The following is a 19,617-nucleotide window of genomic DNA, read 5'->3' as shown; positions in this document are numbered from 1 at the left end:
TCTTTTGTTATGAAGCACTTTGCCTTCTCTAATTTGATCAAAACTAGTTTGTTTAATTTTTAAAGTGACGCAGAAACTTTTGTTTGAAAGAGACAGTTCTTTTGTTCTTTGAGAACAAAGTCAACACACAAAATATAATATGACTGTGGGCTGGAAGCTATTAACCTTGATATAATAAATGTACTGTACTTAGTATATAATAAACAATAAACTAGAGCTGTTATTCATATAAGTGCCGGTTGTTACTCAGCAAAACCCTGCAGAGAACCATGTAAACTTTGACTTAGGAGACAGATTTCCCTTAGGTCATACCGACTTGGAAGACAGTATGTATACAAATGTCTGATTCTCAAGCTTGAATTTTTGACATCAAGTGTATAACATGTTAGGAAGCATCAAAACCCATAGAAATTGGCTAGAAAGGAAGCTTGTTTTATTTGTCCATTTACTTGACGTTAACTGATTATTTGACTTGTTACGCTTCTTCTGCTTTAGAAGGTCTGTGTTAAAAGTATCATATTCACAGGGCTTTGCTTCAAATAAAATCAGAGTCTATAAAAATAAGTGTGAAATTTGTTTAGACAGAGTTGCCAAGATCTGTGTTGTGACTCTCCTAAGATTAATTGACAGTGTGTTATATGAATGAAGCTTGATAGTCTACAGGAGGGGTTTGTGGTGCAAATGTATCAAGTCATTACTTGGTGATGAAAAATTATTAACATACTCTGGACTTGGGCGAATGTGGATTCAAAGACAAGCTAAGCCTCTACCAGCCCTGTGACCTTGTGTGAGTGACTTAGCCTGTCTGTGCCTCAGTTTATCTGTAAAATAAGAATAATAATGAAGCTTAAATAAGATAATGTATGTCACCATGTTTAGCTTTTCATTCTAAGCAAAATCTGGGATTTTATCCTGCACTTTCTCTCATATTGCTGCTCATCAGGGACATACTGATGTAACTTAAATGGTTTTGCCATCTTTTCATCCACTTTCAGATTTTCATTACATTTAACTTCTGAAAGGCCCTCTGTGCTTTTGGATAGTCTTTTTTCCTCATCTCTGGATGGTACCCTGTCCTGAGCTCCACTACAGCTGTTCTAAACCAGCCAAGAAGTTAAGCATTTCCTCTCAACTCCTGTGGATCCTATACACATTTCTCTCTTGACTCTGCCCCTCCTCCTCCTCCTCACTGCATCTTCTAGTTCCTGGCCCTCAGCCATGCTTCCTGGAGAATTAAAGAAGTCTCCTAACATCTTTCCCATGTTGCCCTCCCAGAGCCATGTGACACCCTAATGCCAGCGTGATCTTTTTTAACACGTTGATTAGGGCATCCTATTCTTCTCTTTAAAATGTTCCATGAGGCCGGGCATGGTGGCTCACACCTGTAATTCCAGCACTTTGGGAGGCCAAGGCGGGTGGATCATGAGGTCAAGAGATTGAGACCATTCTGGCCAACATGGTGAAACCCCGTCTCAACTAAAAATACAAATTAGCTGGGTGTGGTGGCACGCGCCTGTAGTCCTAGCTACTCAGGAGGCTGAGGCAGGAGAATTGCTTGAACCCCGGGAGGCGGAGGTTGCAGCCAGCTGAGATCGCACCACTGCACTCCAGCCTGGCACCTGGCAACACAGCAAGACTGTGTCTCAAAAAAAAAAAAAAGTTTCATGAGCTCCTCATTGCTTATAAGGTAAAGGCAGCCACTCCCAAACCCTTCTCTGATGTGACCCTGTCCCTTCCTCCATACTCCTGTCCTGCTGATTTTTCCTTCCTGTTCTCTGTTCCAGCCATGCTGTTTCCTGGGAGTGTGTTCTGTTTTACTCCACCCTACCTGACTACATCTGTTCTCTCTTCTGGAATTCCCCTTCCTCACCTACTCCCAAGGCTACCTGGCAAACTCCCAGACATTGCAAAAGAAAGACTGGGCTCAAGTATTGTGTCACTTAGGAATTTTTGAATTGCAAAGACTAGAAAACACAAGTTAAACTGGTTTAAATAGTAAAGAGAGTCGATTGGCCCATATACCAGGAAGTTGAGATATACACAAGGGTAGATGTATTGTTTCAGAGATTTCACCCAAAACCCAGTTTCTACCAGGCTTTCTTGTCTGCCATCTGTGATGCCTGTTCTTGTGGCTGCCATTAGCTTCGTGGGTTTAATGCTGCTGCTTTCCTGTTAGCTCTCTCAGACAAGGGAGGAAGTTCTTTCCCAGAAGCCCTGAGCAAACATCATTTTGCATCTTATTTGCCCTGGTTTAGTCACATGTCATCTTTAAACCAATTACTTTGACAAAAGCAGTGAGTTTTGTCATTAGTTTAATTGAAGCTTATCCTTGAGGTTGAGGGTAGTATCAGTTCCACTATATTTTGTTAGCATGAATAGCAGAAAACATTGAGGAAGGAACAGTCCTGACTCTCCTCAAAGAAACTGATCACCCTCCTCCCTTTTGTATGACTGTATACTTCGAAAAGACCTCTATTCCAGACCTTTCACACTGTATTTTACACTGAGTAAAGTCCTTTATCCCCAGCGTCTGGCACAGCACCAGCCATATCCACCTTTACTAAAAAGTGTGTGATTGAATGAAGGAAACCCATTTTGTTTGCTTTAATCCCCAAATGTGTCCTTGCCTTTGCCCTTGGTAGAAGATTTTTGCCTTCCGAGTTACTGAAATTACAGAACTTCAAGTGAATTGCTTCAGTTTTACTTTGCTCATCTTCAAAAAGTACCTGTTTTCACCTGTTCCTTTCTTCCTCGTTAGGGGAAAGAATTCCCTCTTTTTATTATCGGTACCAGCCCTCCCTGCTTGTGTGTTTATTCAAACCACTCCTTTCAGTCCCTCGCATCACCACTGTCTTCCACTCTCTGGCATTCCCATGGTGGAGTATAAGGGAAAATATTGGAACTGGGTGATATAGTTTCACTTGATTCCACTATCTCACAGCTTTGCAACTCTGGTCAATTGCCAGTCTCCTCTGGGCTTTCCATGGGAAGACTTGTGTTTACTGTCCGGGCTGCCAGCTGATTTTGTGATGAAGCTTATAGACTCAGTTCATGATAAAATCTTGCAAAACCGCACTAGACACTTACATCATGACTCAGAGACTTTGTCTATATAAAGGGCTTATGAGAACTGATTCCATAGTCTTATTTAGGTTTATGGCAGAAAAAAAAAATTGGAAAGAAAGGAATAAGGTAGCTTTTTTTTTTTAATTTTTCAAAGAAAGTGAGTGTTGTGGTTTTGATAAAAGAAAGTTTATGTATAAACCCAGCAAGCATTTTGTATTAGCCTTTCGTGGTTTATTTTGGTGGTGGTGGTGGTTTTTTTTTTTTTTTGAGACAGAGGCCCAGGCTGGAGTGCTGTGGCACCAGCTAGGCTCACTGCAACTTCTGTCTTCGGGTTAAAGCAATTCTCCTGCTTCAGCCTCCTAAGTAGCTGGGACCACAGGCGTGTGTCACCACATGCTGTGAATTTAATTTTTTTTTTTTTTTTTTTTAGTAGAGACGGGTTTCACCATGTTGGCCAGGCTGGTCTAGAATTCCTAACCTCAAGTGATCCACCTGTCTTGGTCTCCCAAAGTGCTGAGAGATTATAGGCGTGAGCCACCGTGCCCAGCCAGTTTATTTTTTTAAACTTTACTAGCACAAATAAATATATGAAAGTGCATTATGATTATAGATACAAAAAGAAAATGACATGAAATCTGTGAAAAGAGAAAGATAGTTTAGGATTCTTCATCCATCTCACATTTCCCTCAAGGATTTTACTGATATGTTACAGGTTGGATAGTTGGACTGTTTAGGCGTTTCTATAGGGATCTCCCTTCTGGTTTTGTAGCTTTACTCTACGGTGTTCATTTAGAAAAACATATATTTATGGGCAACTTACTGGATTTTTCAAGTGTTGTTACAATGTAGACCATTTTTGCCTTCTGATGATTTACAGCCAAGCCTCATATAAGATCTGGTTCTATGGTATGAACTTTTTTGTCCTGTACTTCTGCCTTCACAAGTGACTCTCAGAAATGCACACCAGAAAAATGGGGTCCAAAGCATTTCTTTAGGAGATCCCATCCCTGGATGAACCTGTACACCCAGCCAGCTAATTTTATGCTTTGTCAAATAGTAAAAGCCCCATTTTGAGTACCTTTCTTTGCCTCACACTGCTTCCCACTTGCAAAGGAAATAGCTAAAAACCTGAAACTTTACCTCTGTAATGACAGCCTAGAAAATTAATATTCCCCAAAGAAAAAAACAATCCAAAGGCAAATGTTTTATGTAAACCAATAGTCCTTAGGGGGACTTAAAAGTACCAACCTCTAATAAACAATGTAGGCAAACCACTGTCTCTCTTGAGATCTCTAGGGTTGAGGCTCAGGCATTAGTATTTTTAAAAACTCCCTAGGTGACATTAATGTGTCGCCAGGCTTCAGAACCACTGCTTGAGCTGAATTATCTCATTCCCTTTTATTTTCTCTCCTCTGTTAGCATTTTCACATTCAAGAAATACTGCATAATCTTGCACCTGGTAATAACTCTTTTTGTTTTATATTTGTGTGTTTATCTTGCCCCAACTAGCTTTTAAATGTGTTTTATTTTGTTTTTCCTCATCTGTCCCTAAAAGCGCCTGATATACTGCCTTACACATCTTGGCTTCTTTGAACTCTCTACCTAAATTAATTGTTAGTGCAGAGTACTTGTAGTAACTCAGTTGTAGGATGAGGCCACCGATGACTAATGAAAGAATGATAATGGTGGGGAAGCACAGGCACTTTAAATTTATTGGTATCAGGAAAGTGGTGAGGGAATGGTGTGTGCTGGATATTGCCACTCTGTTTGTGAGTGGGGTTTGGGAGTGGTGGTGTGGAAGGCAAGTTGCTCAACTTCCAAATTCTTTTTGTTTTTTGGAGGAACTCCCAGAGTATGGATCTTGGTAGAGTTGGCCCTGCCTCCCACTACACTAGTAAGGGAGCCAATATTTTCATGCCCACTTTGAAACTGGGGCAGAGACCCAGGTGTAACCCTCGCAGGACACCTGCTAGGAGAGATGAAGTGAAGGTATGCGGGGCAGGTAGCGATTCTCCCTGGAGGCTGAGCTCCCACTCAGTGTTCAGCTGCAGAGGTGTCCTAACTGGGCTGTTCCCTGGGTGTGGTCATATTCTCTGGGTTTAATTTTTTGGTTCCTGCCTACTTTCTGACCTTGTCTCCCCAACCATCCTATTACCTTTAGCAGTGCCAGTAGCTGTTCATACATAGATTGCTTACTTGTCAGTCTCATTCAGTTTCCACTGAAGTCAAGAACTCCAGCTGCTGGGTCGAGCAACAGGTCAGTTAACAGTGTATAGCACAATCCTCCCTTCCTCTTTATATTAAATGGTGAAGCGCCCATAGCTTTGTAACCAGGTGTGTCTTTGTTCTTTTTTCTTTCTTTTTTTTTTTTTAATTGAGTCTCTCCTGTTTCATCTAGCCCCCTTGGCTTTACATAGAATCTCAGGTCATAATGACTCCAAAATCAACCTGCAACCCTGACCTTTTTCTTGCACCCAGATTCTCTGTATAGTTTCCTGTTTGAAAATTTCTACTTGGAATTCTTACAGATGGATGTCTTGAATGTAGCATGTCAAAGCTGAACTGTTTTCCCATCAAACTCCATTTGCTCAGGCCAAAAATTTATGACTCCTCCCGGCTTTCTCTTTCACGCTTCACATCCAATTTGTGTGTAAATCTTATAAAGACATATCTTAAATCTGACTACTCCTTACCATCTTCATTGCTGGTCCTAGCCAGAATCTGTCTCACCAAGAGTATTTCTATAGCATCCTAAAAATTTGATATTAAACATTGCCTTAAAGTAAGCTTAGAATATTTAGATATTTATGTGTTCATTTCTCCTATTCTCCAGCCCCACACCAGTCTTTTCTTCTCCCTGTCTCCCCCTTTTGATACGCTTTCTTTAATATTTTGGAATAATTTTAAATTTATTTAAAATGTATAACATGGCTCAGAAAATTATTGTATACTCTTCCCAGTCTCTCATAATGTTGACATCATACATGTCAAAATCATGACAACATTGGTACATTGTCATCTAAACTACAAACTTTATTTAGCTATCATGAAGTTTTCCACTAATGTCTTTTTTCTGATTGAGGACCCAATTCAGGATTCTTCGTTTATTCAAGAGTCTTTATTGCATGTAGCCACCCTTAGTCTTCTCTGATCTGTGACGGTTGCTTAATTTTTTCTTGTTTTTCACAATCTTGACAGCTTTAAGGAGTACTGATCAGATGTTTTTAGAAGGTCCCTCCATTTGGGTTTGCCTGAGGCTTTTTCATGATTAGACTGATGTTGTGGGTTTTGGAGAGAATGCCACAGGCATCAAGTGGTATTCTTACAAATGGACATCTTGAATACCACTTCTCATCCATCATATCAGAGGATAACAGCATGACGTCAGTGTGATTTACCACTGATGATGTTAGCCTTGATCACTCAGTTATGGTGGTATCCGTGGGTTTCCCCACTATAATGTTGCTATTGTTCCCTTTCTGTATTCTCTTATTTGCAAGTGAGTCACTAGGTCCCAGGCCACTCTCAAAGAGAGGAGAATTAAGCTCTACCTCTTGAAGAAGGGAATATCTGCAAACATTATTTGGACTTCTGTAAATGTCCTATTTTAAATCATAAGTTCACCCTTAGTTAAAAAGAGTTCAGAGATTCTCTAAACACATGCAGCATATATAGCCATATTGTTTTGTTTGTCTATGAATAGCTATTAAATACTAAACATTGTGAATAGTTTTTAAATTACCATTGTGAATATTGCTAGTTCATATAGAACATTGCAGTTTTCTCTCCATCTTCATGAATGAAACAGTTGCTTTCTCTGTCTGAAGCTAAGGATGACTGGGAGAAAGGAGCAGAATCATTTACCCTTCTTTCTTCTCGGACTCTCCAGGAGTTTCCTTCCTGGATTGGAGGGACCTTTTGGTATCCTCAGGCGATTGAGGGATCTCAAAAATAATAGGATTCTCAGACAAGATTAATTTTATTTAATCTTTATTTTTCATGCAAATATTTGTTAGTTAACACTCGAAAGTCAGTGGGGGAAGGATACAGTATCAAGCAAATAATAAACAGCAAATCTAAAAATGTTAAATGTTATTTGAGTAATCCATATTAATGAAAGGATACAGTATCAAGCAAATAATAAACAGCAACTCTAAAAATGTTAAATGTTATTTGAGTAATCCATATTAATGAAAGTCTAGGAATTTTTGATCTTAAGAATTTCTTTAATCCAGTGACAATTAGCATATTGTTTAGTTCAGATGGATACTTCTTGCTGTTGTTTCTCTTTTTTCCCTTTTTCTTTTCTCCTCCAGCTCATGCCTGACAGTAAATTTTTAACACACACTCCACATATGTCAAGCACTAGCTTAGGTTTATGACTCAGACCAATACCATGTCTCATCTAATTATCTAAGTATGTGTTAGTGACCTTATCCTGACATTAAGAAAATAAAATGAGGACACATACACAAAGTACCACAGGGACTTTGGTGATAAAATGCCTTGATGCTGTTCATTTATGTCTGGCGGGTGCAGATTTATCAGCATGTAGCCCTCATTCGTTAGAGCAGGAGCTGCTCCCTGCTCAGGCTGCAATTGCTTAGCCCTCCTGGTATTTGCAGACTTTTGCAGCTACTGTTCACAAGGTCTTGGCCACGGCACATTCATTTCTCTCACTTTATTACCATCACATCTGATTCCAATTTGCTACCAAATTGAGTTTCCAGTCCTGAGCCTGACATTCAAGCCATCAGGTGGATTAGCTCCTTCAGCTTGGTTAGCGTGGTAGCTTCAGGTCAGTTGACTGTGGCCTATTAAATGTCCTTTGCTCCTCATCTTGGAATCTCGGCTACTGTCCTGTGGAGCAGCAGTGCTGGGTTACCCACTGTAACCTTTCTCCTTGTTTAGAACTCATAATTCTAGACCTACTGGAAAGACTTTTGATTAAAAACAGAGTTGGTTTTAATCCCTTATCTTGCTGTTTCAGCAGCTTTTTTCTCAAAGTAAAGCAGCTGGTTTATGCTCGGGTCATTTGGTGGAATATGACTGATGGAACTATTTGGGTCATTCCTTTGGCCCCTTTCCTCTTATATCTTCTGAGTGATCTATTTGCATATATAGTTGAAAGAACATCTGATTTATTATTTTTGTTGTTATTAATGATAACACCTCAGGTAGCTTTTATGTGGCTGTCCAATCAACTTATTGGACAGAGCAGTATTATTCATTTGGTCTCTAGGCCTTCTGGTCTGCAGTGGTATCAATTCCTTTCCAGGAGAAATGGCCAGAGCCTCATACAGTGGTGTACTCTGTAATCTCAGCTACTCAGGAGGCTGAGGCAGGAGAATGCTTGAACCCAGGAGTTTGAGACCAGCTTGGGCAATGTAATGAGACCTCATCTTAAATGTAAATAAAAGTTAAAAAATTAAAGATAAAGTCTGGTGAGCTGTTATGTCTAGGGAATTCTCTCTTTCTTTTCTTTAACCTGAATACAACACCGATTTCTCAATGCTTATCATAACCAAAGAGCCTTGTGCAGAAAATTGCTCATTGGTTTTCTATTTATGTTTCGGTTCCGAAGGAAGACTGTCTTGGGCAGACTTTTCTCTTGTCATTAGGGGTTTTAGTAAATGAAGGTATATTTATGTTTCAGAATCAGGGAGCCAAGTTTAGCAAACACTATAATTTCTTGGAGCTAATCAAGGATTAAAGAAAAAAGCAAAGCAAAACAACGAAACAAAAAGGCGCTTTACCACTGAACCCTAGAGTCCTTGAAAATGTTTGCTATTTGGAAAAAGAAGACAACACTTCATTCCTAAAATTGCTGATTGTTTTCCTTGCTGTTGAACAGTTATATGATTACTATAACTCTGTATGGAAATATATTTTCCGGTTAATAAATAAGGCCTGCTGTGTTTAAAACAGCAGCCACAGAGCTCTCCTCCCCTCTGGTCAGATGCTCTCAAGGCCATTTTCTGTAAGCTGTGCTGGAGTAAGTTGCGCTGTAGATAAGTGATAGGTGAGCCTGCTGTCCATGACAAACATTCAGTACAAATCCGAGACAGGAAAGGTGAGTTTGAAGCTGATGGGGGAATACCTTTTGAAGGATAATGCTCAAGCACCTGAAAGGCAGAAAAATAAATAAGAATTATGGACATGAATAACCAAATTCAGTCACAGTACTCTTCATTTTGAGTTTAAATAGCCAAATGACTCAGGGCTTCCTATTCTTTGATAATGAACAGCAAGTAATTATTCTTGAGCTTTGAAAACTTTATTGCTAGATAGAGGTATTTCTGAATCTATTTTTGTTTATCTTTGGTTGGTTTGATTTCTTGGGTGATTTTTTGGTTTTCCACAGCCTCTTGATGATTAGGTAGATAAGAATCTCAAATTGAGGTAAGTGTGAGGATGTCCTTTTAAAACTCTGAAGCATTCTAATAATTGTAGTGGTTGTCTGATTACCTTTTAGAAGTTGATTAAGCTATTTTTAAATATCCCAAGGAATAAATGCCTGTTTTGAGAAGTAATACCAAAAGGAAATCTTTTCCATTATCATTTAAAGAATAATAAGAAAGTACAATCTTTGGGATGCATAATGTTTTGCGTGAATATATTTCTATTGAGGGCAAATAGTCTGATTTCATTGTCCTTTTCATTGTACCTTTCATTTAATTATAATCCTGTAGAATGTCTCCTACTTCTTATATCTATATCCTGTTTGGATAAGTTTCTGTATGCTCAATTGTAGGGCCATGTAAGTCAACTCAGTATTTTACTGTAGTTGCTTTGGGAAGATTGATGGTTTTGCTGCTCTGGAATTCAGGTAAGCTGTGTTTGCACTTTAAACACAGTGTGTAAAGAGAACCGTGTAAGAAGGGATCCAGCATAAAATTATGACGTTAAAATGTTTTCAGTATAGGAAATGCCAAATCAAGTGTAATGAAGGATGATGCATTCTGTGTTATCCATTTGGTATCCTAGTAATCTAAGCTTAATGTAGCATCACTTATATATGTTTTTTTTTCTTTTGCAGAAGGAGCTGAGTCTCCCCAGAAGAGGAAGTCTGTAAGTAGTAGTATTTTGTTTCCTTGTTTTCTTTTTATTAATATATAGTTTATGAATCTTCTCTGATTTATTAGTGGAAGTTGCAGAATTAATGGTAATCAACTGAATTAAGAAAATAAGCTGAATTTATTTTTAAAAGTCAGACAGTAATGGTTTTATGATAATTTCCAGGGTTTCTTCTATATGGCCATTGTAAACCTAAATGCATATTTATTCCTGAGTCTTAATTTTTTTTAATGCTGTTATATAATCAAGCAGAAATATTATATGGTCAGCAGATAGTATAAATTGATCTGAATCAAGAATTAGTGCTCTTATGTTCTGAAATCCATTTTTCTTTATATTATGGATTTTATGTGGAGTAAATTATGTACTTTTGCATTTGAGTTAGAAACTTCGAATCAGTTAAACTTTCCATTATTAGTTCTAGATCTTATTGAACTGATTCATGAATACTCTTGTAGTAAAATAATGGGTTTATGAATTTTGACTTGATTTCTTTATACTGTGTTATAATCTTTTATTTTTAAGGCCAATAATATATTTGCATAAATCGCACTTTTTTCCATTAGCAAGTTGCAGAATGAAATTGAGGTCAGAATTAACTATTTTCAATATTTGACTACATTTAAGGTCAAATTTGTTATCCAATAGTACTGTGTAAGGGCTGGTCTGGAAACATTTACATTTGATGTCTGATTTAAGTTGAATAAGTTAGTAGATGGAGGAGCTCCTTTAAAAAATATTAGTATTTAAGATAAGTTTTCACCACTCTCATCTTGGTGGATTAAAAGAAACATACGGTGACTGTTGAAATATAAGATTTATTCTTTTGGCTAAATTTTAGAAAATTTCAGCCTTTGCATCTAAGAACCAAAAATTCATCAGCTGTACACATTTCTTTATTGTCCATTTTGTTTCCTGTCCTTTGTACAAGTTTAGGCTGCCAGGCAGACACTGGATTATTATTTTTAGAGAATGTGCCTAGATAAATTGTCACTAGCTTTCAGCTTCCATCTCTCTGTGCTAGAGTTTAACAGAAAATAGTTTGCTATAGGAAATGCCCTTAGAATTAAACTCTTTCCTCTTCTGCATCATGATTAGGACTCTGTTGCCTAAACTTGGAAAGTCCAAACTTTTTGATATTTCTCATGATGAGGCAGAAGAAAAATAGAAAACTACATGAAATACTTTTACAGAAAAAAAATCTCATTTGCTTGTTTGTACCCTTTCTTTTTTATTTGGAAACTTCAGAACTTTAGTCAAATCTTGTTTTTAGCCTTTTTAATAGATTGCACATGGGTTTTATTTTTTATTTCTTGTTTTATCACATTAGTGTTTCCAATAATATAAAGATCGTGTTAATTATGGAATTGGATTTCATGTTTCTATTTAAGGGGCATTTCCTCTTTTGCACTTGTCTAAGTCTCAATTCTGTTCAAGTTAGCTGATAGCCATGAGTTGATGTGAAAATATGTGATAAAGAAAATATTTAAATTTCTTTATTTGAGAAAATGGTGTCTTTACTGAAAAAAGAATGATGATGTAAGTTTGTTTGGAGCCCATCCTTTGGAAACATAGAGGTCTGAATTACATCAGAGCCATTTAAACTCCCCTCCCTATTAAAAGTCAATTGAGCATTCAGATGATGAGCATGAAGCAACGGTATATGTATATGTGAACACTAATCTACCTTTTTTAGTGAATTCTGGGAAAATTAATACTTCCAAGTGAGGTAAACCAAAAGTAAACATGCTTTTTTGTATTTTCTGTTAAACACAAATATTCCCAATGCTTGACATAGCTGTTCTAGAACCCAGTGTCATTCAGCATTTTCAGTGAATACTGTACAGATTACTCTCCTCATGCATGCAAGGTTCTTTTATGACTTTGAGAAAGGGAAAATGGTTTTTAAAATAAATGCTAGAGTGATTTTATACAAATCTAATGAAGAAAGGCAGAAATGTATCTTTATTGGTATCATAATAGTACCTGATAATTAAACCTGTTAACACTTTCTTAGTTTATTTACTGCATACATGCCTCCTCCATAAATGCTGTGAAATCTTTTTATATTTTCTCTCAGAAAGATTGAGGATTTGCTCCTGCTGTTCTTTTCAGTCTTTTTTTTCCATATTAACAGTGAGCAACTGCACACAGTGTGATGTATTTCTTATTGTCTTTGATTATACAGCAAAGTGATCCAACTTGTTAGAGGTCATATACTTTGATAAAGGCTAAAAAGGCCTTTATTTTTATTTATTTGCTGCTTCAAATCTATATGTCTTGAAGAATAGTATTTTTTAAATTGCATTTTTATCATTCTGAAACTTACGGGGTGTTCCAGATTTTTTGGAAAAATTTGAATATTGCTTTAAATGAGCTTAAAGATAATTTTTACATCCAGAATCATGGTAAAAACATGTATTAAATTGAAAGCTTTCACAAATAAAAGACCACAGGAAATGTGTTTCTTGTTATTAATTGAAAGTATGAAAAAGCAAACTATTCTGTCTAGAAAAAAGTTCAGATCCACACTAATTTATTATTTGCGGTCATTTTAACGAGAACTAACTTCAAGAGTCTCTTGCTTTATATACATTTTTAAAAGATGCAGAAGCAATGATTGTGACCTCCTTTTCTTTATGGTACAAAGGGTAATGGACAAGAGAAGTGAAGGAAACTGCTTTCTAGGCAAGATGCTGTTACAAGATAAGCAACTAACTCCAGATCACTTTTCCAGAGGCATTCCAGCTTCCTAGACAGCTGTATTTTAGCTATTTCTCTTCTTTTTCCATTCAATGAATAGCCATGTGCCAAGGCTTCTTCTGATCCCAGATTCTTTCTGTATTTTCCCCCTCATTCTGCTTGGAACTAAAGTCATCTCATTCTCTTATCACCCTCCTTCCAGCTACCTATCAAAATCATCATATAGTCAGATAGTGAAATATTATACAGCAGGTAAAGTAATTAAACCAGTGTATATGTATCAGCAGGTATAATTATCAAGAATATAATGATAAGCAGTGCTAAAAGCAAATTCTGGGTACAAGATGGCATTTATATTATAAAACTTAAAAATATGCAAAACAATAGGTTGTTTCTGAATATGGACATTTACAGTAAAGGTATAAAAACATGCCTGGAGAGCAGGTTTATGGTAAAGGTCACTTACTAGTGGAGGGAATAAAATAAATTGGATTTGAGAGGGCTCTATGAGGAGTTTCATGTATATTATTAATGTGGTAGTGTGTATATGGGTGTTTATATTATACCCTCTACATTTTTGATATTCTTGAAATATTTTATATAAAATATGGAGTGACTGTATGGAAGTAAGATTTAAATTGTTTTAACCCAGTGTTTATGTAGATTTTTAAGTAGTTTGAATAAAAATTGCGTGAACACTCTATTTTGAATAACAAAATATATCACACCTGTGTTTTTTGTGTGTATTTGGTTTATATTGTCTCATAACGAAGGTTGCTCCAAATAAATATGATTTGACAATATCTGAAATATCTACAGTGGCAGACACCAATTGGTTAAATGCCAGAATATCACAGAAAAAAATTATGATGAAAATTTTGATAATCTTGAAATGCTTTATTATATACTCCCCAAAGCCAGGGGATGAAGGAAATGAAATAATAGCATTTGTGATGGTATATTATTACACATAGCTTCAGAACTAGATTTGTTGCTCTAGACTGTTATCCCATCAAAGAGACGTGACTCTGAATGCCTGTTCTTCGTGTTTAACAAGGTGCCTGGTATAAAAACTACACAGTGCAGACAGTCACAAAGTCTGTACAAATCTGCCTCCCCCTCCTAGATTGGGAGCCTCCAAGTGGTGGACCTGCCCTGTTCTCTTAGGTCCTGTCACTGTGCTTCTCCAAGAGGACAAGCTGTGATGCTACAGCTGGATGCCTGAAGCCAGATCCTTCACGGTTTCAATTCATTGTGGAACACATCAACCTTCCGGATGTTGTTTGATTTAGATTTTTTAATAATTAATTTGTATTGTCCATATTTATGGAAGTGCCGTTGTTGTGCTGGTACTTTTATCTAAAATTCACCCATATTTTGAATCCTGAAATTATATTTCTAAGTGGAAAAATTCACTGGGAAGTGTTTGTTTTCAGACAAGGAAAGTGCAAAAAGTAGAAAAGCCCAAGACAGGAGCCCAAGATGATTATGAGCAAAACCAAGGTGTCCCTGGCAGCCATGATTTATTTTTAAAGGACCCCTTTGTATTTTGTTAATTGCCTAAATAAACAGCTCTCCAGGATAGAGATACTTCTTTTTACTTGGGATTCCCTGGAGTGCCTTGATGGTGTTTATACTCTGGAGAGAGGAGCAGGGAATTGGCTCAGGCCAGCTCCTGTGCCTCCTCCTGCTTTTAAATGGTCTTTCAGATGTCTCCGTAAGGAGCAGAAGGAAACTGTATTATCTATTCTTAGCCAATAGAGTCTCCCTGCTACTTAAAATGACCTTTCCTCTACCTTGTTTAATTCTAAGCCGTGGTGCACTGTTTCATGGAGCCTTGGAGGTCTGGGATCTATAAAATTATCTGCAATTATCACATCATTTTAGTAGAAGCAGTGACTGACACTTGGCAGTTTCTTAGCTTTAAGTTCTCGGGCCACGCATGCTTGCTTGCTTGCTTGATTGATGGATTGTTTTATGATATTTGATTGTGACAGCTGTTTTAAATTTATTTTTATTCTAGCCCTTTCCCCCTACCTCTCTGCACTAGTAGACCTGGTAGATCCCGGTGTCTATTGTTCCCATCTTTATGCCCACACACATGCTTTAAGTATGCTTTTAAAAAAAAATATCCAGGGCCTGGTGCAGTGGCTCACACCTGTAATCCTAGCACTTTGGGAGGCTGAGGTGGACAGATCACCTGAGGTCAGGAGTTCAAGACCAGCCTGGCCAACATGGCAAAATCCCATCTCTACTGAAATACAAAAATTAGCTGGTCGTGCTGGCACATGCCTTTAATCCCAGCTACTCAAGAGGCTGAGGCAGGACAATCACTTGAACCCAGGAGTTACAGTGAGCTGAGATCACGCTGCTGCACTCCAGCCTGGGCGACAGAGCAAGACTCCATCTCAAAAAAAAAAAACCAAAACCAAAACAAAGGAATATCCAGCAGCAGCAACCCAAAGCAGAAGCAGCTCCTAGTATGTATAGTAGTCCTGGAAAACTATGTCTCTGCATGCTGAGGAATTGCTGAAAGTGTTTAAATTATCCCAGAGGCAATTTAAAAGGTTTGGCTTATTTTATTTAACTGATCTAGCAACAATACTAGCAGCTGATTACAATATTCCTCTTTATAGAGTTTGTCAATGAAAAAGAGTCAAACTCTGTATAATATTTGAAGGGATTTATTCTGAGCCCAGTATGAGCGACCAAGGCCTGAGGCACATCCCAAGTGGTCCTGAGAACATGTGCCCAAGGTGGTTGAGTTACACTTGGTATTACACATGTTAAGGAAACAGAAGATACCAATCAATACATGTAAATTGTACATTGGTTTGGTCTGGAAATATGGGATAGCTGGGTGGGTGGTGCTTACAGATTATAGGTAGATTCAAAGATTTTCTGACTGGCAGTTGGTTGAAAGAGTTGTGATTATCTAAGACCTGGAATCAGGCGAAGGGAGTGTCTGGGTTAAGATAAGTGATTGTGGAAACTGGGGTTCTTATTATGTAGAAGAGATAGTAAATATCTCTTATCAGAACTTAAGAGGTATGGGACTCTTAGTTTAGTCTCTCCTGGATCAGGAAAAGCCCTGGAAAAGGAAGAGATTCTCTACAGAATATAGGTTTTCCCCACAAGAGACAGATTTGCAGGGTCATTAAAAAATGTGTCAAAAAATATATATTTTAGGGTAAAGTACTTTAATTTCTTTTAGGGCCTGCCATCTGTCATGTGATCCTATACTAGAGTCACATTGTAATTTGGTCTCTTACGCTACAAAGAACCTGTTTTGTCAGTCTTAAGATCTCTGTTTTAATGGCAGCTGGTCAGTTGTGCTGAATTCCAAAGGGAGGGAGGGTATCATGAGGCATGTCCAACCCTCTCTTATCATGGCCTGAGCTAGTTTTTCAGGTTTACTTTGGAATGTTATTGACTGAGAAGGGGGGATTCATTCAATCAGTGGGGGGGCTTAGAATTTTATATTTGGTTTACATGTTTTTATGGTTTTTCTCCATTCACCCTTTCATTATTCAGAGTGGTTGGAGTCTAGCAGGGCTGGCCTTGGAATAAGTGGGCTAGGTATCTACTGGCATTTGATAGTTTTAGGTCTGCTAGGAGGCCCACCCTGCTGACCACAAACGGGATTTCCATCTTAAACACATCTACCACATGTCAAACATGCCAGTACTAGAAGTCATTCTGCTGGATCTTGGAGATGTCTTTGGTACCTTTCTGAAATGTACCTACCTTTAGTCAGGGCAGGTTGTCACCCAAGCTAAATTTAGCATAGCAGAAGACGATTCATTAATGGGATGCCCCTGGTGAACTGGCAAGAATCAAGGTTAGCAGAAAGTTGAGCAGTTGTTGAGAATCATTTTACCATATGAATACATTAATAAATGTATGAAAAGAATAATAAACTTATTTTACCACTCTCTAATTTTGCCTTTCTTGGTTAAGGGCAGGAAAGGGTGTCCAGAGATGAGATGGACAATGAGAGTGACCAACAGAGGGAGAGAATATTGTGAAACAGTAGTTGGGACAGCAAAGCAGGGGAGCTTGATGGTAACTTCTGGGTGGAGCTGGGCCTGCTGGACTTCGGAGATAGAGTTTGTCTTACAGTAGATATATTTGTTGGAGAACTTCCTCCTCAGTTCAGCTAAAGCTGGACTCTTATCATACAACCAGGAAAGATTAGGCTCGTGGATCTATAGAAGGGCGGAGAAAATGGAATTTACTGGGCGAAAAGGAAAAATAACTCTAAGTAAAGTGAGAGTGAGTTGGGATTCTGTCTGTGAGGCAGGTTTCCTACCTCACAGATAGAATCCCAGGTCACCACAAAGGAACAGAAAAGGCCAGGCTTCTTCCCCTTGCAAAAGGTGCAGACTTCCCTAGTCTCTACCTCGTCCTCACAGGGCACAGGTGGGCGTTACTCAGAAAGAATCGGCCAGGAAAGCGTGGGCTTCATCCAGGACCAGCAGGAGGGATTCCAGCCTCCAGACTGTTTTAAGCTTGAAAGTGGGATTTCACCAGGGACCCATGGCTGTCTCCTGTCTCAGTCATATTGAATTGTATGTATTGGAATAGGGTATTTCTAAAATTGGAATTCCTAATTTTGACATAAGATAGGAAGTAAGCTTCTATATAATTGAATAGGCATAGGTTGATGTGCACACACGTGTGTTTGTGTGTATGTGTGTGTGTGTCTGTGTCGTGTATGTGTGTCTGGGTATTTTTTTAAAGGAAGACTTACATTCAGGCCTGTTATGTATCAGAAAATACTGTCTTGACTGCCTGTTTAGAAAAGTAGTTTGAGTAAAATGAGATTATTTCTAGAATGCAAGGAGAGGGAATCACGTTGGTTTTCCAACTTATTTGAATTACATTTGTGAGATTTTCAGCAAAGTAAAGGCAGTATTTCCTAAAAGAGAGGGAAAGAGTTTAAGTCAAACAAAATAAAGGACTTGTAAATCATATTTAGATAAGTTTTAAAATAAATTGTTTTCTTCTTAGCACTCTCTGGTCTTCCCACCCCCACAAATATTGAAGCAATAATTCAAAATATCTATTGTCAAAGCCACATGGAAGTCCAGTGTCATGTTGAATGTTAGAAACCCAAAAACAAAACGAAGAAAAATTCGAGTGTCACATCAGAATTAGCATTTAAAGTGGCATGTTTATATAAAAAGAGAACGGTGTAATCTATCCTGAGAGCAAAGAGAGGATTTCAGACTGTGGAAGAATGTCAATTGCATTTATATATTCATCGAATAGCCAGTTTGGTATTTGGCACGTAATTGCAGCTTTCCTTATCACACATGCATTTGTCTTCTGTGAGGTGGGTAGGGAAGAGATTTGGAAGATAGAAACAATGTAGGATGGATGTTCTTACCTTTGAAAATTATATGAAGACCTTAGTTTTGTCCCTGGGGAGAGGGTGAGGTTACCAGTGGGGAGGTTTATCAAAATATGTGTGCATTGCCAAACACCCTTGGGAATGCAATCAGAATCTAGTGTGTATTGAGGGCAAGGTAAGGCAGAGGCTAGTATACTTTTAACCACTTTTCAAGGTGAATCTAAAATGCCACTCCCAGTTGAGAACTAATGTTCTTAGTTTCAGGGGGTATGCATAGTGGTGAAGTGTGCTTTTGGATAGCCAAAGGCAGGAGCAGAAGTTTCCTATTTCATATTTACTGGAATAACTTTTTAGCAAATCTGAATCAAGTAGGATTGGGGTAAAGATTTTTAGTGAGCAGTCCTTTTCAACAAGGCTTATTTAGAGTGGCCCACTGAGCCAGGCAGGTATCTGTGCTGTCTCACTAAAAGCCACCTTCTCACATCTATTACTCAATAGATAATCAGTCATTGAGCAGCACTTCAGAGCATGGACTCAGAAGTCACACAGCCTAGGTGTGAATCCTGTCTCTGCCGTTTAGCCAGCTGTGTGACCTTAACCTCTATATGCCTTAGTTTCCTAAAGCAGAATGAGGATATTATTGTGTCCTCAAATTGTTTAGAGGATTAAATTAATATTTGTGAAGTGTTTAAAATGGTCCCTGGCATACAATAATTACTGTATGTTTTTTTAAATAAATAAAATATATTGGGAATTATGCTCTTCTTTCTCTCTCCCCAAATCATTTATTTTTGTCCTGTTGAGTTAGGCAAAAGACCACAGAGTAGCCTGGAGAAGTCCCCTTAATGCCAGATCATTGGAGTAGCATTTTTTCAGGGGCTGTTCTGCTTCCGTGAAGAGGTGTGAAAGGGGTAGTTGACCCGATGTCCTTCAGTAGATCTTTCACTTGTACCCTGCATTGGTCAACCCTGAGAACACAAGCTCTTTGCATTGCTGTGGAGACAGACTGCACATTGTTCTGGCTCAATATCATCAGGCCTTGAGGGAACTCACTCCCTGTCCTCAGTGGCCCCTCTTTCAGATTTAAGCCATCCCTTCTCAGCAGGGTAATCAGGCCACTCCTTGAAATTGTGTTTTGGGACTGACAGGTGTTGAGAGAATAATATGCTATATTATAGCTGTCTATATGGAAAATTTTAATCATAGAATTTCAGAGCTGAAGGAAGCCTTAAGAGAAGTCTGACTGAAAATATCTTTATTTAGTAAACAAGGAACTAATGACTCACAGGATTTGAGGCTTGCTTGTACTCAGAGAGTACATATGTTGATTGCAAACCATGACCAGAATTGAGGGTTTCTAAATCCCAGGGACTGGCAAGCAGCCTTTCCTTTTTGAGGTCAATGTGCTTGGGTCA

At 38.1% G+C, this 19,617-nt stretch overlaps 1 protein-coding gene across 15 annotated transcripts in view; it reads left to right on the top strand.

The window, feature by feature from the left end:
- MAST4 (microtubule associated serine/threonine kinase family member 4) overlaps positions 1 to 19,617 on the top strand; it is a 581,015-nt gene that overhangs the window by 293,925 nt on the left and 267,473 nt on the right. For all 15 annotated transcript variants that reach the window (XM_054252224.2, XM_035291493.3, XM_078365414.1 and 12 more), the window contains one exon: positions 10,106 to 10,137. In XM_054252224.2, coding sequence (XP_054108199.2) covers positions 10,106 to 10,137 — 32 coding nt within the window. The remainder of the gene's footprint in view (positions 1 to 10,105; positions 10,138 to 19,617) is intronic.

This window comes from Callithrix jacchus, chromosome 2, assembly GCF_049354715.1.
Source record: "Callithrix jacchus isolate 240 chromosome 2, calJac240_pri, whole genome shotgun sequence".
Taxonomy (NCBI): Eukaryota; Metazoa; Chordata; class Mammalia; order Primates; family Cebidae; genus Callithrix; species Callithrix jacchus.
The sequence above is the reverse complement of the archived record's forward strand: the minus strand, read 5'-3'. Positions and strand labels throughout refer to the sequence as shown.